Source organism: Somniosus microcephalus, chromosome 23 (assembly GCF_052327205.1).
Source record: "Somniosus microcephalus isolate GS21.2 chromosome 23, FLI_Smic_1.0, whole genome shotgun sequence".
Taxonomy (NCBI): Eukaryota; Metazoa; Chordata; class Chondrichthyes; order Squaliformes; family Somniosidae; genus Somniosus; species Somniosus microcephalus.
This window is the reverse complement of record NC_141009.1, coordinates 18,411,532-18,435,265: the sequence shown is the minus strand read 5'-3', so window position 1 is coordinate 18,435,265 and position 23,734 is coordinate 18,411,532. Positions and strand designations below refer to the sequence as shown.

The 23,734-nt window shown below is 47.1% G+C and overlaps 1 protein-coding gene across 5 annotated transcripts in view; it reads left to right on the top strand.

The window, feature by feature from the left end:
- ddx31 (DEAD (Asp-Glu-Ala-Asp) box polypeptide 31) overlaps positions 1–23,734 on the top strand; it is a 110,857-nt gene that overhangs the window by 52,853 nt on the left and 34,270 nt on the right. For 3 of the 5 annotated variants that reach the window (XM_085965531.1, XM_085965533.1, XM_085965530.1), the window contains 2 exons: positions 13,230–13,308; positions 23,403–23,468. In XM_085965531.1, the coding sequence (XP_085821657.1) occupies positions 13,230–13,308; positions 23,403–23,468 (145 nt within the window). The remainder of the gene's footprint in view (positions 1–13,229; positions 13,309–23,402; positions 23,469–23,734) is intronic. The other 2 variants (XM_085965532.1, XM_085965534.1) reach the window with 1 other exon arrangement.

Sequence of the window (23,734 nt, the reverse complement as noted above, 5' to 3'; positions counted from 1 at the left end):
GGGCCTTAGTTGACCAAATTAAAGATACATTAAACAAAGTTAAAATCCTAGAAACAGCAGACAGCTAGCCTGGGAGGCAAGGCCATATGTGGTGGCCCCTGTGTGGAATGTTATGCATCAACTAATCTAACTAGTCTGAAGATACTTTGGCCTAGAAATTCAGCTCTTAAAGGGGAAGGGTCGACTTGTTTGGCTGCCATGCCCTGCACACTGCAGCCCTGAAGCAAGGCCTGACCATTGGTGGTTCATCAGTTCTACGCCCTCAACCATGGGGAAGCCCGCTATTCTTCCAAATCCAATTGCACGCTCTTGCTGCTTGTCCAGGGTCATGGGGAAGGAGATGTACTGACGTCTCCTTCTGAAAAGGGCATTGTTCACCTGGCGGACGCAGATGTTCCGCGAACTGGGAGATGTTGGCACTGTCCCCAGTAGCGGATTGGAAGGAGCCAGTGGCATCGAAGTTGAGAGCCACCTTCACTGCCACCGACAGAGACGTCCTGCTCCTCAGCTGTGGCTGCAGATCTCTGCGAAGCAGGTGGCAGATCTCAGTGACCACCTGATGCACTATCAATTGCTACAAAAGACTGGAGATTGAGTAAGTAATAAACAGGCTTTTATTACCAAAGAACAGAGCATGCCTCTTGGGGTTGCCTGGTATCCAAAAGGGCCGGAGGCTTCTGAGCAGCGACCTTTATACCCAGCCATGAGGGTGGAGCCAGGGGCGGAGTCAGCTGAGGCATGCACAGACAAGTACAACAATACTAACAACAGTGGTTTACCACATTCACCCCTTGTTTAGAATTGAGTCCGGCGGGGTGAAGTGCACTAAAAATTCGTGTACTGAAGTCTATCAGGAGGCCTTGTAAGCCGTCCTGAGCGCCGCAGCAGCGGCGGTGATGGTGCAGCATCCAACGGTGAACCCGGTGTCTCGTTCAGAGGAGGTGTAGCAGGTGGCGGACCCTGGGGCTGCTGCATGCCGTCTACAGGGGTCAGAGCATGGGTAATGGGAGGTAGCGATGGTGGTCTCTCAGAGGCACCCGAAGGTGCGAGGTCTCGTGCGGGGACTGTGTCCTGGGGGTAGGCAGGAGTAGCGGTGGGTGGCGAAGAGGGTGTTTCAGGAGCACCTGCAGGTGCGAGGTCTCGAATGGAGACTGTGTCCTCCCGCCCGTCCGGGTACACCACGTAAGCATACTGCGGGTTAGCGTGGAGGAGGCTCACCCTCTCGACCAGGGGGTCCGCCTTATGGGTCCTCACGTGCTTCCGCAGTAGGACGGGACCTGGAGAAGTCAGCCATGTTGGTAGCGAAATCCCCGACGTGGACTTCCTGGGGAAGGAGAACATTCTCTCGTGAGGAGTGGCATTGGTGGGTGTACAGAGCAGCGACCGAATGGAATGGAGCGCCGCAGGGAGGACCTCCTGCCAGCGGGAGGTCGGAAGGCCCTTAGATTTTAAGTTTAAAAGGACTGCCTTCCAGACTGTCGCATTCTCCCTTTCCACCTGGCCGTTACCCCGGGGGTTGTAGCTGGTGGTCCTGCTTGTAGCAATGCCTCTCGCGAGCAGGTACTGCCGAAGTTCGTCGCTCATAAAAGATGAGCCCCTGTCGCTATGGATATAGCTAGGGAAACCGAACAAGGCGAAGAGGTCATTCAGACATTTAATGACCGTGGTACTGGTCATGTCCGAGCAAGGGATGGCAAACGGGAAACGGGAGTACTCATCAATTATATTGAGGAAGTACACATTGCGGTCAGAGGAGGGGAGGGGCCCTTTAAAATCGATGCTCAGCCGCTCGAAGGGGCGCGTGGCTTTGATCAGGCTCGCTCTGTCTGGCCTATAAAAATGCGGCTTGCACTCTGCACAGATCTGGCAGTTCCTGGTCATGGTCCTGACCTCCTCGATGGAGTAGGGCAGGTTACGGGATTTGATAAAATGGAAGAACCTGGTGACCCCCGGGTGGCAGAGGTCATTGTGGAGGGTCTGTAGCCTATCAACCTGCGCGTTGGCGCACGTACCACGTGATGGGGCATCTGGGGGCTCATTGAGTTTCCCGGGCCGGTACAAGATATCGTAATTGTAGGTGGAGAGTTCGATTCTCCACCTTAAGATCTTGTCATTCTTGATTTTGCCCCGCTGCTTATTATGAAACGAGCTCCATAAGGGGGCGCATTCTATCGGGGTCTGGGCCGATGACTCCGTTCTCCACTACGCAGCCAAGAATAGCAAGGCGCGTAGTACGAAACATACATTTGTCTTTGTTGTATGTGAGATTCAGCCGCTGGGCCGTCCGGAGGAATTTCTCTAGATTAACGTCGTGGTCCTGCTGGTCGTGGCCGCAGATGGTGACGTTGTCTAGATATGGGAAAGTGGCCTGGAGCGCGTTCTGGTCAACCATCCGGTCCATCTCCCGTTGGAAGACAGAAACTCCGTTGGTGACGCCGAAGGGAACTCTGAGAAAGTGATAGAGCCGACCGTCAGCTTCAAAAGCTGTGTACCGGCGGTCCTCAGCCCTGATGGGGAGCTGGTGGTATGCCGACTTCAGATCAATCGTCGAGAACACCCGGTATTGTGCTATCTGATTGACCATGTCAGATATGCGGGGGAGTGGATATGCATCCAGCTGGGTGTAGCGGTTGATCGTCTGGCTGTAGTCAATAACTAGGCGCTGTTTGCCGCCAGCCTTCACCACCACCACTTGTGCTCGCCATGGGCTATTGCTGCTCTCGATAATCCCTTCCTTCAGGAGTCTCGCTACCTCGGATTTAATGAAACCCCTATCCCCGGCACTGTAACGCCTACTTTTGGTAGCGATGGGCTTACAGTCGCGGGTGAGGTTAGCGAACAAGGAGGGGGGGGAGACTTTAAGGGTGGAGAGGCTGCAAATGGCACGCGGCGGGCGATTTAAAAACTGCTGGCTGCAGACTGTGAGAGGGGGGAGGGGTCCACCATACGCTAAAGTGACACTCTTAAGGTGGCACTGAAAATCCAACCCCAGTAGGACGGCAGCGCAGAGATGGGGCAGGACCAGAAGTTTAAAATTTTTGTATTCAGTACCCCGCACTGAAAGAGTCACCATACAGTAGCCACCGACGTCCGCTGACTGGGCTTTGGAAGCCATAGAGATGCGATGACGCGTCGGCAGGACCGGGAGAGAGTAACTGCGCACCGTGTCGGGGTGTATAAAACTCTCCGTGCTCCCGCTGTCAAAAAGGCAGGTAGTGGCGCAGCCGTTTACCGTAATGTCCATCATGGACCTGGACAGTTGATGCGGGAGAGATTGATCCAGCGTCACGGAAGCCAGCGTATGTTCAAGCGTGTCGATGCGGTCGTCCGATGAGGCGGTGGTGGAGTCCGGGTCCCCCGTAACCAAAGTCGGAGGCGTCCAAGATGGCGGACAAAATGGCGGCGCCCACGGTCCCCACGCGGCTGGGGGAGCCCAAGATGGCGGACAAGATGGCTGCGCCCACGGTTCGCACGCAGCGCTGCTGGCGTTAGCGGTCTTCCCTTTGCAGGCGCTAACGTAGTGACCTTTCTTCCCGCAGCCGGAGCAGGTAGCATTCTTCGCGGGGCAGCGTGCTCTAGGGTGTTTAGCTTGGCCACAAAAATAGCATTTTTGTGCCTTGGACATCGCTGCAGCAGTTGGAGGTGGCGGTCCCATGGCCCAAGATTGCGGCGTCCACGGCGCGGGGCGATGAGGGGAGAAAGCGTCCATATTTCTGTGGGCCGCGTCGAGCGAGAGCGCGAGGGACACTGCCTTTGTCAGGTCTATTTCACCCTTCTCCAGCAGCCTCTGCCGGGAGTAGTCGGACCTTAGACCCGCAACGAAAGCGTCTCGTATCAGTCCCTCCGCATGTGCCGCGGCCGATACTTCCTTGCAGTCGCAGCCGCGTCCGAGTACCCGCAGTGCCCGTAGGAAGGCTTCCACCGATTCCCCGGGCTGCTGTCTGCGAGATCTTAAAAGGTGCCTGGCATAGACCGTGTTAACCGGGCGTGCATACTGCCCTTTCAGTAGGTCGATAGCCGCCGCGTAGGTCGTCGCATCTTGGATTAAAGTATAGACTTGGTGGCTCACCTTCGAGGCCAGGATTTTCAGTTTATTTTCATCAAGAGTCACGGTCGAGGCTTCCAGATACGCCTCAAAGCAACGCAGCCATTGTGCGAATTTAGTCGACGAACCCGCTTCTTGGGGGTCTAGGTCCAGGCATGTTGGTCTGAGGGCTCGCAGCAGCGCCTGCTGCTCAGCGTTTTGCGCCATCGGTTGATCAGCATCCGCAGCCAACATTTAACTTTGGTAATAAAATTGATGCACTATCAATTGCTACAAAAGACTGGAGATTGAGTAAGTAATAAACAGGCTTTTATTACCAAAGAACAGAGCATGCCTCTTGGGGTTGCCTGGTATCCAAAAGGGCCGGAGGCTTCTGAGCAGCGACCTTTATACCCAGCCATGAGGGTGGAGCCAGGGGCGGAGTCAGCTGAGGCATGCACAGACAAGTACAACAATACTAACAACAGTGGTTTACCACACCACCTCCCTTCTGAATCGCATCCTCCGAACACACTGCTCCTCAGACATGTTCAGATATGAGAACTGCTGGCGGAATACCCTGGGTGGGTAAGGCCTCCTGTGCCGACGCCTGTTGGCCAATCTCCGTCTGGCCATGACTGGCATTCTCTCACGGCGTCACTGATCCCTTTTAATGCAATGCAGAAAGCCAACGTTTCCACCCATTGCAGCCCCCATTATATGTGGCGACTCAAGGCTATGGCACTGAAAGTGAAATCCAAGTGCAAAGCTCTGGCCTGAAGCCACAAATACCTGTGCGAGCGCTGAGTCAAAGCAGAAAGCTCTCTGCCTTTGTCTCTCTCCAAATATCCGTCTCTCACACAGAGGGATTGGCACAAAATGGCTGCCACTTTTATACTGCAGGAGGAGTCCCCTTTAAATAGCGCCCCGCAGCGACTGGGAACCGTTCCCCTCTACCAGTCGCTGGGGGCGCCGGGCGCAAAGAAGGGCGGCGCCACTGAATTTCCGGTTCGGGGCGCACAAAGGGCGTTGCACGATGAAATGACGTCAGGATCTGCGCGCGCTGCGCCGCCGCTAAATCTTTACTGAAGTTGGGGAGAGGCGCAGATCGCGCTGCGCCCGGCCGCTAGCCGCCTAGCGCCCCACATCTCCTCCTCCTAAGGCGCTAGCGGCTGGCGCAAACAACTGAATTTCTAGGCCTTTGTCTCAAGCTCTATTCCAGGAAAGTGAAACTTAAGCAGTTCCAGTAAGACTTACTTGTCTCGAGCAAAAACATACAATCATTTAAACACAGTATTATTCACATCACAGTTTCATTCGCATAACCATATACATCTTAGGCACCCCTAATTTCTAACAGGAGGTGGACATAGGAAGTCTTTATGATGGAGAGTATATGGGGTTAGGAGCTCAGCTCGGGGTTGTAATAGCATGTCACGATTGCAAACAGTCTGGTTCAGCCTGAGACACTGGCTGGGGAGGTGGGGATGGAATCGGTGGCGAGGATATGGATTTTATGGAGGGATCCAAAGACAATAGCTCAGTCTTCCCAAAGTTTAACTGGAGGAACTTGCAGCTCATTGGACAACCAGCCTGACAATGCAGAGGAGTGGAGCGGTCAGCTGAATGTCATCAGCATGTGGAAGCTGACTCCATAGATAATAGCAATAACAACTTGCATTTATATAGCAAGAATAAGGAAGTGGAGGGGGTCAAAGACAGATTCTTGGGAGACTCCAGAAATAATGGTGTGGTGGGCGCGAAGAAAAACCATTGCTGGAGATGTTCTGGCTACAATCAGATAGGTAAGGGTGCAACCAAGTGAGTGCAATCCCAATGATCTAGACAATGGAACAAAGGCATTGGAGGGGGATGGTGTGGTTGACCATGTCAAAGGCTGCAGCGTGGTCGAGGAGGAGAGGGAGGGTTAGATAAGGCACCACAGTCACAGCCGTTTGACTTTGGGTAAGGCCGTTTCAGTGCTGTGGCAGAGACGGAAACCTGATTAGAGAGATTCAAACATGGAGTTGCAAGAAAGATGGACGTGGATTTGGGAAGCAACCACACGTTCAAGAACTTTGGAAGGGAAAAGGAGGTTGGAAATGGGGCAGTAGTTTGCAAGAATGGGGTTGAGGATAAGTTTAGCTTTATTACAAATGACTGCCTCTGCATATTTATCCATTATTTTTTAAATAGTAAACTTTTGTGGTTTCTTTTTCTGCCCCGAACTCCATTGAGCAGCATACTTTGCACAGTCTGTCAAACTGTGGGTTTATTTTTATGTTGAAAGATATACTTTGAACTAAAGAGATTTGATCTGCTGGAATGGGTTTGATACAATAAACAACCATGCTACTAGTTTTACTACACCCAGACTAGCAATAGAACAAGTCCAATATCACACAGCTTCAATAAATTTGTGTCAGAAGTATACTCTGGAGATTGACAAAATCATGCCTAGCCAAAGGCACTGAGCAAGTGTTTTTACTGAAAGGTGATTTGTACCAGTACTCGGCAGTTATTTACTTGTCTTGGTGAACCCTTGCTAAATGAGGAGTCCTACATTAGTATTGGTCAGCCTCTTGTCCTAAGCACTTCTATTGCAAAGATCATACTTACTGCAAACCCCTTTAAAAACGCTGTGTTAGTGTCCTCTGTACTAGGGGGAAAAAAACTACATACTGGGTTTTTGGCCCAAATCTTAAATTAAATTGTCAGAGCTGTCTCCATAATGCTCTGTTTATAATACCGGACAGCAATTTATTTTGACGGCGTGTGTTGCACCATGCTGCAAGCTGCCTTTATGGATCATTGGTGCAATTCATCAGCTCCCACTGTCCGCTCATTCATTCACTGAGCCAGGTGTGTTATGGTTCCCAGCACTGATCACAAGCTCAGCTGTCATGGGCTTGCTGCCTAGCTTGTCTATGTGTGTACAGTGTAGTCTACCTTGCTTAAGTTCTTGTAACTTTTATTAAAAACAAAGTTCAAATCAGATGGTAATCGTACTTTTTGCAAAGGGAAAAGGCAAAAAGAAATTGCTTAAATAATCTGTTTTAACATTGGAAAGAGAAATTTTAAGTTATTCCCTGTGTTGAAAATTCCTAGTTTATCCTATGCAAGATTGTTTCAGTGTCTTTTGACAAAGAACCAAGTTGTGGACTGGTCCAGTATCTTGATCTAACTGGTCTTTCACTGTTGCTTTTTCAAGCCAAAAACCTCCTGATTTTAAGGTATTTTTCTCCTTTACCCCTCTTGGTCGCGCCGATAATGACTCCCATACCATCATGAGGGATACTTTGAAAAGTAACACACAGGGTGCTTCTGCCTCCTTCTCTATGGGAAGGTTCCTGGCCTCTGTTCAGTGTCTCCTTGTGGTGGTACTCCCGAGACAGCTAACTCACTGTGTCGAAGGTTGTGGGTACTAACTCGTCCTATCCCTCTGTAGCATGCTGCTGTAGTTTTCTATTCCACGTCCTCGCAGGTAACTAATGTTTTAGATATAGGCTTCTATCCTCCACAAGTCAAGAGTCACAACATGAAACTTTATGACATCTCATGGTTGCAACTTGCACACTGATCTCAATGTATTATTTTCCAGTGTGTGTTTTATTCATAAAGAATAGTGTGCAAAAATATTTAATTCATTACGCACACAATAAATATGGAATAAATGTTTATCAGCAGATGGCACTTATTTTATCATAAAGTATTGCATTTATAGCTGCAGATTTTGATCTGGTGGTCAGTGTTGGATAATGCCTGTTGCATGTTGATCAGAAAATACCCAAGTCACCCATTCTGCAACATATTCCTAAAGTTTACCAGTAATTACCTCAGCACTCAACAACTATCAGTAGAATTTATCTGACGGGTCTGAAATTGCATGGAATCCGGCTGCTTGGGAATGTTGTCTCCCAATTAGTTTACTGCAAAGCTGCAGTTTAGGTGCAGAATTCCATTAGATGCTTTCAGCTTATTTCATGAAAAGTACCGAATCCTGTTGATTGTGCCACAGAAATTAAAAGCTGCTACACGGTGAAATAGAATTTCTGTGTTTCAAGTGCCCAGTTTCAAATCTGACCAGCAGGCGCAATAACTTGGTATTTACAGGGGAAAGTGTTTCATTTGTTTTGACTTAACTTTCTCTCTCTTCGCTTACATAGAACAGTTGAAATTGGTTTACTGCCTGAGGGGGCGAGGAGAGAAGCAACGAAAGAGAAAGCGACAAAAACATTGCAGTGCTGGCGTCAATAATTTTGAGGGAAAGAGGGGGAAGGCTGCTCCTAGTTGAGGGCAACAATACTGTGCGCACCTTGCACGTCGCAGAAGTTTTCGGGAATGATTATTATAGCAACAGCCTAAAAATAAATGAAGCACATCTGTAATTGGCATGCTTTAAAACCTAAAAATGTACAAGAGTTATTTACAACCTGCATGTATCAGTGGGGATTTTGTAAGCAGGATTTTTATGTATTTTTACTCTTGCAGATGGGTTGTCTGTTCCAGTTTCTTGTCAGTTAGCAAATATGAATGTAAAGATCACTGAAACTTCAGCTTGGAGTGGCAGATCTGTGTGGGCGGTTGTTCATGGGTTTGTGTAAAAGTGAGCCAATGTGTGCTTAAATAAGTAAATAATGTGGACGAGCGTAGGCTAGCTGCTATGTGTTTCTTTTTAATTCAAAAAACCTAGGTAAAGAGTAAAGTCATTTAATGCAGACCATCGCCAACAGTGAATAGAGCAGAAGAGAAATCAAGAAGTAGTAGCTAGCTGATGCTGTGCTTGGGTTTTAAGCACCCATTGTAGGAGGATGGGAAGGCAAACTCCGTTCCCTAGTGACCGACTCCATCCCTCTCCCCAACATCTGTCTGAGGCTGAACCACACTGTTCGCAACCTTGGTGTCGGATTTGACCCTGAAACATAGAAACATAGAAGATAGGAGCAGGCCATTCGGCCCTTCGAGCCTGCTCCGCCATTCAACGAGATCATGGCTGATCATCCAAACCTTAGCACCCGGTCCCTACACCGACAGCCATCCCACCCAAGCCCTATCCCCATAACCCCGTAACCCCACGTATTTAATCCCCCCTAACACTAAGGGTCAATTTTTTTTTTTATCATGGCCAATCAACCTAACCCGCACATCTTTGGACTGTGGGAGGAAACCGGAGCACCCACGCAAACACGGGGAGAATGTGCAAACTCCACACAGTCACCCGAGGCCGGATTTGAACCCGGGTCCCTGGCGCTGTGAGGCAACAGTGCTAACCACTATGCCACCGTGCTGCCAGCGTGAAGCTCATGCTGAAATGAGCTTCCGACCACATATCTGCAGCATAACTAAGACCGCCTATTTCCACCTCTGTAACATCACCTGTCTCCGCCCTTGCCTCCGCTCATCCGCTGCTGAAACCCTCATCCATGTCTTTGTTACCTCTAGACTTGACTATTCCAACGCACTCCTGGCTGGCCTCCCACATTCTACGCTACGTAAACTTGAGGTCATCCAAAACTCGACTGCCCATGTCCTAACTCGCACCAAGTCCCGTTCACCCATCACCCCCATGCTCACTGACCTACATTGGCTCCCAGTTAAGCAGCACCTTGATTTCAAAATTCTCATCCTTGTTTTCAAATCCCTCCATGGCCTCGCCCCTCCCTATCTCTGTAATCTCCTCCAGCCCCACAACCACCCCCCCACCCCAAGATATCTGCGCTCCTCTAATTCTGCCCTCTTGAGCATCCCTGATCATAATTGCTCAACCATTGGTGGCCATGCCTTCTGTTGCCTAGGCCCTAAGCTCTGGAATTCCCTCCCTAAACCCCTCTGCCTCTCTACCTCTCTTTCCTCCTTTATGATGCTCCTTAAAACCTACCTCTTTGACCAAGCTTTTGGTCATCTGCCCTAATTTCTCCTTGTATGGCTGGGTGTCAAATTTTTGTCTTATAATACTCCAGTGACGCGCTTTGGGACGTTTTACTACTTTAAAGGCGCTATATAAATACAAGTTGTTGTTGGATGTCTTGGGGAGGTGAGGAGCTGCAGGGTTTTCAGGCCCTTGGAAAGGATGTGTTACACGAAGCAGTGGCCTGGAGTTGATGGTTGTACCTGGAATTTTGTTTATATTCTTTTACGCAGACGATTTAAAAGTGCACGTACAATTCCTGTTCAGATGAACGTTTTATTACAGTAAAACACGTGAATCAGCAGAGCCTGTAACTGAATAATCTGGACCGCTGCCTTGCTTTCATATTTCCTCCAATCAGGAAGAAGGATGAGCAGGTCAATTGAATAGACCACCTGCTATCCCCCTACTGTCAGTGCCATTGGCTTTTTGCCTCGGGCTGCACTTATTGCTGGTCAGGATCGCCTATGACCATTTTTAATTAGCAATTCTAATCAAAATTACAATTAAAATCTTTTTGCACAGCAGTTGCGAAACTGCACATTATTCTGTGTTTTTTCCCTAGTGTTAGGAAGAGTTTTAATTTTGTGATTATGCTAGATTTGAGTGCAATATTTGAGTATAAATTTGAAGACTGATGCAATATAGTATTGTGTTGCTCTGTCTCTTTCCCCCCCCCCCCCCCCCCCCACACACTTTTGTTGTATCACGTATATCATGCTCTGTTTGTGAACTGCTCACAGAAGCTCCACAGCCAGCCTTGCAATTTCTCAGCTCTATGATTGCTCATTCACTGATTCATTAAGACAAGTGCGGCTTCAGCCTGGCACGGCCACTTGGCTGATGGCTTCCTGCTGTGATTCAGTTCAAATATCTTGGAGATTGGTGCCTGGCAGGTTGCCAGGAGAGAATGGCATGGAAACATCAGTGCTATCACTATTACCCCCTCCTCCCCACCATTTTAGTCCATGATGTTTTCATTAACCTTTCACAATAATTGTCGTACAGTACATTTCACTTAAATGTACCCCTGGCACATACGTAGCCAGTTAAAGAGGAAACGTGGATTTCGAACCGCCTGAAACAGGACTTTGAATGACTTAAACTTGAAGGAGAAAAAGGGCAATCTGCAAAGTAAAAATAAAAAGGAAAACAACCAACAGAAAGCAGAGAAATAAAAACACTGACCAAATGAGAAATAAGGATATGAGGGACCAAAAGAATATGAGGGGCGGAGGCCACATTCATTTCCTTTCCCTAGTTGCCACTCCAGAGGCATTTACGGTCATTTTGAAACTGGAGTCATGCGAAGGCCAGTCCGGGTAGGGGGCTGGCAGACTCCCTTCCCTACATAGAAACATAGAAGATAGGGGCAGGAGTAGGCCATTCGGCCCCTCGAGCCTGCTCCGCCATTCATTGACATCATGGCTGATCATCCAAACTCAGTACCCTGTCCCTGCCTTCTCCCCACATCCCTTGATCCCTTTAGCCTTAAGAAATATATCTAACTCCTTCTTGAATATATTTAATGAATTGGTCTCAACTGCCTTCTGTGGTAGAGAATTCCACAGGTTCACCACTCTCTGGGTGAAGAAATTCCTCCTCATCTCAGTCCTAAATGGCTTACCCCTTATCCTTAAGCTGTGACCCCTGGTTCTGGATTCCCCCGCCATCGGGAACATCCTTCCTGCATCTAGTCTGTCTAGTCCTGTTAGAATTTTATAAGTTTCAATGAGATCCCCTCTCATTCTTCTAAACTCCAGCGAGTATAAGCCCAATCGACCCAATCTCTCCTTATACATCATTCCTGCCATCCCAGGTATCAGTCTGGTGAATCTTCGCTGCACTCCCTGCACAGCAAGAACATCCTTCCTCAGGATGAAGAAGGGCATGAGTTAACCAATCCGGCACTTTTCTGGTGCCAGTCCACAAATTGCCAGATTTATTGAGTTCGATATCATAACTTGCCGTGGTGGGATTTGTACAGTCGTGACCTCGGAGTTGCTAGTCTCGTGCTATAACCACTAGGCCACCATGCCCACGGTTACAATAAGAGCTGGCAACTCTAGTCTAAGGGTGAATGGGTGCCCCAAATTTTAAGAAGATACTGAAAATTGGAGCAGGGGTCCTGAATTCCTGGAACATTTTTTGAACAGAACAACAATTCTAACCATAACGTCAGCCTACAATAGATAACCGTGCAAAAGTAACTGTAGTTTAGACTGCATCAGTAGCAAAATCAGCTGTAGAAGATGTATTCATTTCATTGGAATTTGTGGCTAAAAGTGTTGAATTTTGTGTGAAAACAGAATTGAGTTTAGTTTTAATATCTGTCCTCTTATTTAAGTATTCACACATTGGGTTTTGCAGAGTAAAGACTATAAAGCTTTCAGCATGTGGGTAAAGATCCTGCTCTTCATGCTCAAAGTAGTGAATTCTTGTGGGAATTTCAAGAAGGGTCTGGACAAAAATTAAGCTCTATTCCAACAGGGGAAGTGAGGAGGGAATTGGGGAAGTTGGGTTGTCGTGGTCCATTCTTGGTCCCAGGGGATAATTGTTGCCTCCTTTCTCGACTGAGGAGTGGTGTGGGGTAACACAGAGGGCAGAACATAAATAAGAACTGGGAGGCAATGTAGAAAGATGTATGATATCCATTGAAATGTTGAATACGTTCACAAAAATGATCTTCGTAACCTACTACTGTAGCAGCATTGATGCTTAGCAGTGTTACTGAACAGTCATTTTAAAAATTGATTCTATGGAGCAAACTTCGAAGCACGGTGCTCTGTTTGGTGATGGTGTGATAATGGAATCGGTGCAAAACCAGCCTGGTCTGATGATCAAGTGAACCCATGGGGCAGGATTTTCATTGGGCCGAGGAGGCGGGATTGGAGGCGTGTGGGGGGTTAAAATCTTGAAATCGGGGGGCATGAACCCATCCCGCCCCCCCAACCCGCCTTCATGCCAGTTTCAAAGGAGGCGGATACCTGACCTGTGCTGGGACCCGCCTCCCCGAGGCGGGAAGGGGATTAGTGCCAATTTAACCGCTGGGCGGGCTCAACAAGGTCAATCAAGTGAAAATCGCGTGGGTTGGCCACAACTCGATGGAGGCGGGACTACAACCCCGAGTATCAAAATCCAGCCCATGGTCTCTTGTTCCCTCTCCCTCTCTCTCCCTCCCTCTCCCTCCCCACACACACATACTTTCAGGTAAATTAAATCTGTTTTAACAGTACTGCATTACCATTACCTGTTGGCGGAAAAGATGAATTAAAATGTTTTCCCCTGTTTCTTTAGTGTATCTGAAATGAAAATGGAGGGCATACTTTCAACTCTGTTGATGGAGGACTTTAAAGGAAAAAAATCTGGACAGAAGGTTTGTGATTTTTGTTGCCCTTTACATTACAGCATTGTGTTCAAGTTCCAGTGTCTTGTGTTAATAGTGCTGAAATTTCCTGGATGGGTAAAGGCAGTTGCCACCAATCCTCTCGGACCTTATCCTGGACAGTAATGGTGGCAGGCCATTTTAATCAGTGGGGTTGCAATCTCCTCATGAGCCACTATTGAACTGTTTGTTTTTGTTGTTACCATAGGCAACTATAAAAAAAAGTCTTGCGAATTTATTCCAGGAGCTCACAATTTGGAAAATTGCTATGTCGGCGGCCAAATCAAGAATTTCTCCTCACAAAAGCTCCAACTACTCTGGTTCAGCTGGTTAATTCTACATACAAGGGACAGAGTTTCAGGCAATTGCCCTGACTGATAGTCCCAATACCTGATCAACATAAAATACAGCTTTAGCACTCGTCTTCTGTGACTGATTTGTTGAGTGGGTACAAAATAATGAAGTGCAGCCTCAGCAGGTTTTGTGCTCCTTTTATAGGTGTCAGCCGTGGCTCAGTGGGCAGCACTCTTTCCTCTGCGTCAGAAGGTTGTGGGTTTAAGTCCCACTCCAGAGACATGAGCACAAAATCTAGGCTGACGTTCCAGGGCAGTGCTGAGGGAGTGCTGCACTGTCGGAGGTGCCGTCTTTCGGATGAGAAGTTAAACCGAGGCCCCGTCTGTGCTCTCAGGTGGACGTAAAAGATCCCATGGCACTATTTCAAAGAAGAGCAGGGGAGTTATTTCCGGTATCCTGGCCAATATTTATCACTCAACAAACATCGCTTAAAAAAAACAAATTATCTGGTCGTTATTACATTGCTGTTTGTGGGACCTTGCTGCCATGTTTCCTGTATTACAATAGTATTTCAAAAGTATTTAATTGACTGTAAAGCATTTTGGGACATCTGAGGTCGTGAAAGGCAGTATATAAATGTCTATCTATCTATCTGTATATCTTGTATATAGATATAATAAACTGGGAGGCTGGACTTAATCACTGCTAATTCTTGTGGTGAAGTCAAGACCTTCTATAGGTCTCACGGTCCTATGGGATCAATGGTGATATACGAATGGCCTCAACCGGTCCATTGTTTGGCATAACCGATTTATTGAACCTAAGCTGCAGCGAATGTGCCGTGTGACCAGGTGATGAATGAGTTTTATACTCGTTATTTTGTAGTCTGTAAAAGGGTTCATCCTGGGTCACAGAACCCTGAAGAAGTTCCTTTTAAAAGGAAAAATGATTGGCTCATTTTCACTTGCCCATTGAAGACTGCCGTAGAAAGTCTCTATATGGGCTTCTGGAAAACTATGCCAGCCCAACAGTGTACAAGAAATTAGCAAACTTCTGGTAGTTAACCCAGTGAAGTTGTGGCTTAGCTGTTGAGGGAAGTAGACTAACTTCTTGGAGGTCAATCTCCCCCATATCCTTGCAACTCTGGTGGCTTCTCAATACTTTGATGCTGTAGTACCAAGGTCAAGGAATAGGTCTGGCTATATTCTAAATAATGGGAGACTGAGCACCAAGTCTATTTAAAGTATATCCAGTGCCTGTCTCTCTGCTTTTCACATAGCTGTTAATGTGGCTTTCTTGGTTTAGAAAATCTACTGCTTTTGAAAACTGCAGTTCTCTTGGCTCTGGTTTCAACTCTCCATCTTAGCAAACTGCAAGCCTACATTACAGGTGAATACAGTCACATAACAGTTGAAGTTACTGACTAAAATAGTTCTTTACATTAGTTCTTAATGTATGAGAAGAGTTGTTGATTACACTGCATGGATGTTGGATTGTGGTGTTCTCTTTTCCCCCCCCCCCCCCCTCCTCTCCCACCACCCCCAACCCCCACCCTGAAGAGAGGTGTTACCTGATGGCAAGTTTATTCTATATCAAAATTGTAAAGTTGGGGCTGTATCAAACTATCACATATGGGAGCTCAAATATCCCAAAAAGTGTGGCTCACTGACTGGCTGACTTGCACTCTGCCACGATGCCAGGACCAGGACTACCTCTGAAGAAGCTGGGAGGGCACTCTAGTTACATAGAATTACATAGGGCTTGATTTTGCCAGGGCCGAGGAGGCGGGATTGGAGGCGCGAGTTGTAAAAATTGCAAAAAATGGCGGGCGGCTCCGATCCCGCCTCCGAGCAATTTTCCCACATTCGTGGTTTCAGACCCCGTTCCCATCCCGCCTCCAAGAGGTGGGATAGGCCCTTAAGGCCCTTAACTACCAGTTAATTGCCTCTATAACCCCATTTTGAGAGGCCATTCTGATTTTAGCACATTTCCCCCGTCCTGCATGTCTCCTCTGGATCACGTCAGTTAATCCTGGGGCGGCCTCACAAGTGGACTGCTTACTAACAGCTGCAGCTCCACCATTAAAAAGGAGTTTTCACCAGTGATCATTTGCAGGTGGCAGAACTTTGTTGTCTCGGGTCTGGGGGAACTTTTAGCAGGCCTACTCATTTGTTGTGGAAGTTTGGAGCCTGACCCATCTCCAGTGTGACCTCCTGGGAAACCCCTCTCCCCACCTTGACTGAGCGCTTCCTCAACTGAGGTATATACCAGAAGCATGTGAACCATTTATTTCCTTTCCTCCTGGACATCAGAATCGAATGAAGACCAGCCGCGGCAGCAGCAGAACCCTGAACAACAGGAGTAACAACAGGAGCTCCAAGCTGCTGCTCTCCCACCTGAAGCTGCACAGGCCAGAAGGCGCCAGCGCGCGGCCACATTGCTGCCCGGGATGCAAGGGACGCACTCATGTTGGCCAGATTTGCTTAGCCTGCACAATCAAACACTTTTGCCTCGCACCTTCTTACCAGAGCATCGACAATGGACAAGAACCTGCGATTCCTATCACACTGACCACCATACTGACAATTGCAAGTCGCCCTAAGCCCTCCGTGTTGAAGTCCCATTTGCGAAATGACACAGGCCACAACTTCAACAGTTTGCCATCAAATCTGTTTATCATAACAATTCAAGGATGGCTTGTCAAAAATCAATACAACAAAACACCCAAGTGACTACCCTTGTGACTACTTGTGCTTTATCTTCCTCTTACGCATGCTCCTACATGGTGCTTCCGCAGATGTGGAGGCCCCTTGCTCACTTTCTTGCTGCTCCTGCCTCAACACCTTTGGCAGCCGTCCTCTGGGGTTGCGAACCTGTGAGGGCTCGGCAACAGTCTGCTGCTCCTGCGGCTGTGCAGGGGATGAGACGCCCATCTCAGTTGGGTGAGGACTCTGGTGGGACTCTGACCGAGGGCTTTGCAGTGGCATGGTCATGTGAGCGCTTGGAGAGGAGCCCCCACTTCCTTGTTGTTTGCCACCAACATCCCTCCCATGGGTCAGCCCCACTTCAGAGCTAGCAAGTGACTTAACAGCACCTTGCTGCACTTCAAGGGGGCCATAAGGACCCGGTTCTGCATTGGAAGTCCTACTCCAGAGGACTTCCATGAAGGTCTGGTTCCTATGCTCACTAGCTGACCATCGCTCTCGAGATGTCAGTCTATTCTGAACAGTGATCATGTTTTCAATACCCTGGTGACTAAGCTCCTCCATGGCCATAGCCATCCTCTCCTCTACAGTAGCCAGCTTTACCAGGGAGGTAGCCACCCTTTCCAAGGAGGTTGCCATCCTTTCCGTGGTGATGCGTTCATGCGCCAATGCCTCCACAAAGGCTCTGCTCATTTCGCGATGGACTCCTCCATTCACTCCACACTCGCAGCGACCCTGGAGACAAAACCTGCCAGAGACTCCTGCAGCTGCTCCTGGAGTTCCAGCACCGCTCCCCTGGATGGACCCGGAGGCACAGAGTCGACAGGCAGCTGAGCCGAGCTGGCAGAGTCCTGCGCCCTCCGACGAGGTCTTGTGGGGGAGTAAAGGAAAGTTAGAGATGTGAGGTAAAAGTTGCATGCACATTGAATTGTGCAGATGATCATAAGTCAATCTGTTAGAGCATCAGAATCATTATCAGTCACTCATGCAATGTCAATGAGAGAGATACTAAACTATTCTGTCACCAGCTTGCTGTAATGCGCCCGTCTGTCCGTCCCCCACTTGCGAATCGTCCTCCAATCCGGCGATCTCCAGGGCTGCCTCCTCCAAGGTGGTGAGCTGGGCTACTGAGCGTGGCCCTCCTCCTGTCCTCGCTCTTTCCCTCTTATTGTGGGCTCTCTTTTCCTGCAATGAGGGACACAAGTGGAGTTTGAGTAAGAATGAAGGAGTGAGTGTAGAGAATCCATAGCATAGATGCTTAGAAGGAGACAAAGGGCCCTCCTTGTGTGTTGTAAGTTGTCATTGCATCACAGTGATGGGGAGTGTAAGGGCTGCATGGTTGAATAGTTAAGTAAATGTGACCATAGAGAGAGAGAGGGAATGGGTAAGGGTGCAGGGATGTAAGGGTCAAGTGGGATGTGGAGGAAGTGGTTGGCTGGTGTTGAGAGGTGATGGGGATCAGATTGAGGCTCATGGGAATGTCATACTCACTTTTCCTGTGCGGAGAAGGTCATGAAACCTCTTCCTGCACTGCAGCCAGGTTCTGCTGCACATAGAAATTGCATTTACCTCTTGGACCACTTGCAGCCACACAGCTTTAGTCTGCTGGGGAGGCTTCTTCCTTCCGGAGGAAGGGAAGAGCACCTCCTTATTTGATCTTGCACCCTCCACCAGAGCTTGGAGGGAGGCCTCATCGAATCTTGGAGCACACTTTGGTCTACTGGTGGACATAATTGGTGAAGGAAGCGCTCAGAACAATGGGCATAAAGTTTAAAGGCTGAAAAAGAAGCAAGGCTGCTTGCAGGCCTTAAATCCAGCAGCATTGATGATATCATCGGAGACGACTTTCTGCATGAAAAGGCTCATTGGGCCAGGGGTTCCCACACACTGGAAATCAAGTGCCCAATTAGGGCAAAATCGCACTTTTGTCCCACTTTACATCGGAGTCGGGATCCTGACACGCCCCCAGCCTGCCCCCAATGACAAAATCCAGCCTATAGAGTTTACAACACGGAAACCGGCCAGCTGGTCTGTGCTGGAATTTCTGCTCCATGAGCCTCCTCCCTCCCCTCTTCATCTAACCCTAATGGCATATCCTTCTATTCCTTTGTCCCTCATTTTAATTTTTTTTTAAATTTATTCATTCATGGGATGTGGGCAATGCCAGTATTTATTGCCCATCTCAAATTGGCCTTGAGCTGCCTTCTTGAACCGCTGCAGTCCGTGCGGTGAAGGTACTCCCACAGTACTGTTAGGGAGGGAGTTCCAGGATTTTGACCCAGCGAAGAAGGAATGGCGATATATTTCCAGGATGGTGTGAGACTTGAAGGTGGTGGTGTGCCCATGCGCCTGCTGCCGTTGTCCTTCTAGGTGGTAGAGGTCGCGGGTTTGGGAGGTGCTGTTGAAAAAGCCTTGGCGAGTTGCTGCAGTACATCTTGTAGATGGTGCACTGTGTAACCATATTGCACTGGTGATGCAGTGAGTGAATGTTTTTTAAGGTGGTGAATGGGGTTGCCAATCAAGCGGGCTGCTTTGTCCTGGATGGTGTCGAGCTTCTTCAGTGTTGGAGCTGCATTCATCCAGGCAAGTGAAGATTATTCCATCACACTGCTGACTTGTGCCTTGTCAGTGATGGAAAGACTTTGAGGAGTCAGGAGGTAAGTCACTCACCGCAGAATACCCAGCCTCTGACCTGCTCTTGTAGCCACAGTATTTATGTGGCTGGTCCAGTTAAGTTTCTAGTCAATGGTGACCCTCAGGATGTTGATGGTGGTGGATTTGATGATGATAATACCATTGAATTTCAAGGGTAGGTGGTTAGACTCTCTCTTGTCGGAGATGGGCATTGCCTAGCACTTGTGTGGTGCAAATGTTACTTGCCACTTATCAGCCCAATCCTGAGTGTTGTCCAGGTCTTGTTGCATGCGGGCACAGCTGCTTCATTATCTGAGGAATTGTGAATGGAACTGAACAATGTGCAGTCATCAGCGAACATCCCACTTCTGACCTTCATGTGCTTATCTAGCCTCCCCTTAAATGCATCTATGCAATTCGCCTCAACTACTCCTTCTGGTAGCAAGTTCCACATTCTAACCACTCTTTGGGTAAAGAAGTTTCTCCTGAATTTCCTATTAGATTTATTAGTGACTATCTTATATTTATGGCCCTTGTTTTGGTCTCCCCACGAGTGAAACCATCTCCTCTACGTCTAGTTGTGCAGGAGCTACTAATGGGTAAGCTTCAGACAGGTGGCGTTTCGAAAAGAGAACAGCTCGGACTAATCTGTGCCTTCACCAAACGTTACTGCCCAATCTAATTGCTAAAGTAAGACCTGCAGGTCAATGTAGCTGTGCTGAGCCCTGCCATGAATCCCAGGCAGATAAGTTCTCCCTCTGTGAGGTACCACTGTGAGAGAGTTAACCATGGTGTGTCAAGGACAAACAAATGAAGAAAAGTGATAGATTGCTTGGCTGTAGGTAACCTGAAAATCTTTAGTACTTAACTTTAGTCATCATTCTTTGAATGAAGGTTATACTGCACATCTTGGTACACCAACCTGCTGTACTGCCATGCTATTAGGATAGGTGTTAGTGTTCCAACACCAAACATAAGCTTTAAAGTAAAGAGTGTAGGTACTTTTGAATGATAAGTACACATTTTTTCCAGTACGCACCATACTCCATTGGCCCACAAAATGGTGGGCGGGTAGGCAGGCTGGTAGGTGACTTCTGCCAAAACCGCTCTGTAATGCACTACATGAGAGCTGCCTGGGCTGACTCCTGCTCTATTTCCAATCCTGACCGTGTGGAAGTACCTGTCCTCTGCCCTGTACTCCCACATATGGAACAGCTGTGACTAGAAGCTCAGCGAATGAGGATTTGTGAGCACAAATCCACTTTCTCCTACTCCTTTGGCATTTTTAAAATCTTTTTTCAAAAACAAAATTACTCTGTCGCCAGGATGGAGAAAGAAACAGACTGAACACACAGGCGTGCTCGGCGGGTATCTCTTTGGCTGACATCACTCGATTACGTTCGCTTCATTGTTTTCCCACAGCAAATGGCTTACCTTCAGGACTCTACAGAGGGGCAATTAAAAGCCGATTATTTTAAAAACCAATTTGTAGGGAAATCATAGTAATACCAGGAGCACATCTAGGGGTAAGTACTTCAAGTACTTGCCCTTGGAGTTGCATTTTCCGATAAGCAAATCCTACTCCATTCATATAATTGTGTTTTTTGTCTACTTGTTACTGCTCCCATTCTTTCCTTGTCATCTGGGACATGTTTTTCATGGAAACAGTATTATTGACACAATCCTCCAAATACTTGGGAGGAGAGAAGCACATTTAAGAAACTTTTTAACAATTGCCTCTTAATTGTCTAACTCACCATTTCTTTCAGTTTAGCTTCTTGTGTACTGTAGCCTGGTGCCACAAACTAAATTTTCTGGATTTATTTATCATTGTGAATCTATAATAATACAGTATTAAAATGTCATTGTTTAAGGAAACCATATCAATCGCCACTAATTAGGATTCCCAAGTAGAGTTTTACATTCAGTACAAAAATATTGTTCATCAGATTGCTCCATTTGAGAGCAATACTAATACAAGCTTCCTTCCTCCACTGATTTTTGCTTATTTGCTAAATTCCTTGTATGTTCTCATATGCATGTCATTTTGGACACCCTGCCTTCTAAAGGGTATTGATGCATTGGAAAAGAGCAATAGGGATGATTCGAGAACTAGGGACTCTTAAGACATGAAGACAAGCTCTTAGCACTCAATTTATTTTCATTGGAGAAAAGATGATTGATGAGACAGACATGAACCACGTCTTCAAAATGCTGAGGAACATTGATAATGTAACTGCAACCAGGTCGCAATTTGGACGGCAAGTAACGAACTGGAGGACACAATACAAAATTAAGAAGCTTCAAGTGGAAGTTAGAAGATTCTCTTCACCCAACACCACCCCCCCCCCCCCCCCCACCAGCCCTGCGGAGTAGTGGATATGTGGAGCAGTCTCCCAACAAAAGCAGTTAATTACATAGTGATTAACTTGCTTTTTGTAGAGGAAAAAAAACCCAAAAAAGGCTGAATGAGTGTGTAGTTGGGTGTGGGATTGAAAGTTATAGAAATAAGGAAAAGAGATGCTCAAATATTTCATACACAATGATATTCCTGTACTGCTGGACTTGTGGAATACGGCTCTGGAAAACAACAGGCCACAGTTAAATAATACGTTGCGAGGTTAGCGTCATATTCCAGAGATTTCATACAAATAAGTGTACTTTTGAAGTCAGGCAAAACAAATTGCAGAACTTCTGCTTAGGAGATTTAAGTTCAAAGTTCACCAATCTTGCACTCCCAGCTTGGAGGGAGTACAGGTCATAGATAGGGCCACAACACTGTAGTGCCAATTCTCCAAACCTTTGTGCACTCCCAGTAGGAAGTCTTGCTCAGTCGATGAATTTGCCCTTAAATCTATTAAGTCAAATCCATGATGGCACAGTTTATCCCTGGACTATAAAAGAAGCGACTGTTGGGCCTAAAGGCCTTTCCTTACTTCATGCTTTCTTGGATTCTTCACAATGTATTTACTCTGTCGGTGACGAAGACTACTTGATGCATAAGTGAATTATACAAGTGGAATAAATATTCAATAATATATCTGATGGGATCACCTGAGTCAAATGGCTAATTACTAACTAGCTTCAAAAGCTTTGAAAAAGAAAGACTTGCATTTATATAGCTCCTTTCACAACCTCAGGACGTCCCAAAGCATTTTATAGCCAATGAAGTACTTTTTGAAATGTAGGACACGCTGCAGTCAATTTAGTTATGTGGGTAGACTGGAGAAGCTGGGGTTGTTCTCCTTAGAGCAGAGAAGATTGAGAGGAGATTTGATAGAGGTGTTCAAAATCATGAGGGGTCTGGACAGAGTAGATAGAGAGAAACTGTTCCCATTGGCAGAAGTATCAAGAACTAGAGGACACAGATTTAAGGTGATTGGCAAAAGAACCAAAGGCGATGTAAGAAAAAACTTTGTTAATCAGCGAGTGGTTAGAATCTGGAATGCAATGCCTGAAAGGGTGGTGGAGGCAGACTCAATTGTGGCTTTCAAAAGGGAATTGGATAAGTACCTGAAGGAAAAAAATTTGCAGGGCTACAGGGAAAGGGCAGGGGAGTGGGACTAGCTGAAGTGCTCTTGCAGAGAGCCGGCACGGGCTCAATAGGCTGAATGGCCGCCTTCCGTGCTGTAACCATTCTATGATTCTAATTTGCACACAGCAAGCTCCCACAAACAGCAATGTGATAATGATCTGGGTTTTTTTTAGTGATGTTGATTGAGGGATAAATATTGGCCAGGACACCGGGGATAACTCCCCTGCTGCTCTTCGAAATAGTGCCATGGGATCTTTTACGTCTACCTGAGAGGGCAGACGGGACCTCGGTTTAACATTTCATCTGAGAGACAGCACCTCCAACAGTGAAGCACTCCCTCAGCACTGCACTTGAGTGTCAGCCTAGATTTTTGTGCTCAAGTCTCTGAACTGGGACTTGAACCCACAACCTTTTGACTCGGAGGCGAGCCTGCTACCCACTGAGCCATGGCTGACACAGTAATATTACTGGGTTGTACTTTGTAGGTTTCTTTTGCTAACAGCGTGCTGTGTTGTCCTTGGGATCAAATATTATATTAATGCAAAGGGGAAATTCCTGGTTTTTAAAAAAGCAATCCACAGTAGAAGGTAATTTTTGAGTTTGGTAAATTAACATGAATTGACCAGTCTAATTTCTTCCGGTATAATGTCCTGATATACTTTAAGTAATCCAGTGTAATATTCTGGTCCTTCCATTCAATAGGGAAAATCCATTTAAAATGCTAAAACTTGATCTTTACTTAGAAAGTCAAAACATTTGCGGTTTATAGTACTGTATGTTACTAAAAATGTATTGAATTGCAGCTCATGCCTTCTACATTGCAAAGTTGAGACGTGTATTACTTTAATTAGTCAAGTTTTTCTGAGAAATTAAGCTTCAGACAATAATTCGTGGGCTGCCATCTCTTGTCTCCCCAGCATTTAATGTGCACTGCTGGAGTTCAGTATCTAGAGCAGCTGGGCTGGGCCTGCTACATTAAGCAGGTATCAACTGATTCTCTTTGTAATTGAATGTTGTATTGATTAATGAAATGACAAATGGAGTATTTGGATACATTAAGCCATCAAAATGGTACTACTTCCTGGTTAAGCGTGTAGTCGGCGTCTTGCATAGTAATGAGGTGACATCCTACTATTGAAAGTAAAGCTACATTTCAGTAGCTGGTGAGTTACTGAAACAGGATCTGCAGCAAAGAGCACATCACAAATGACCCACTCAAATGCATTTATTTCATTATGAATTGGTTTTT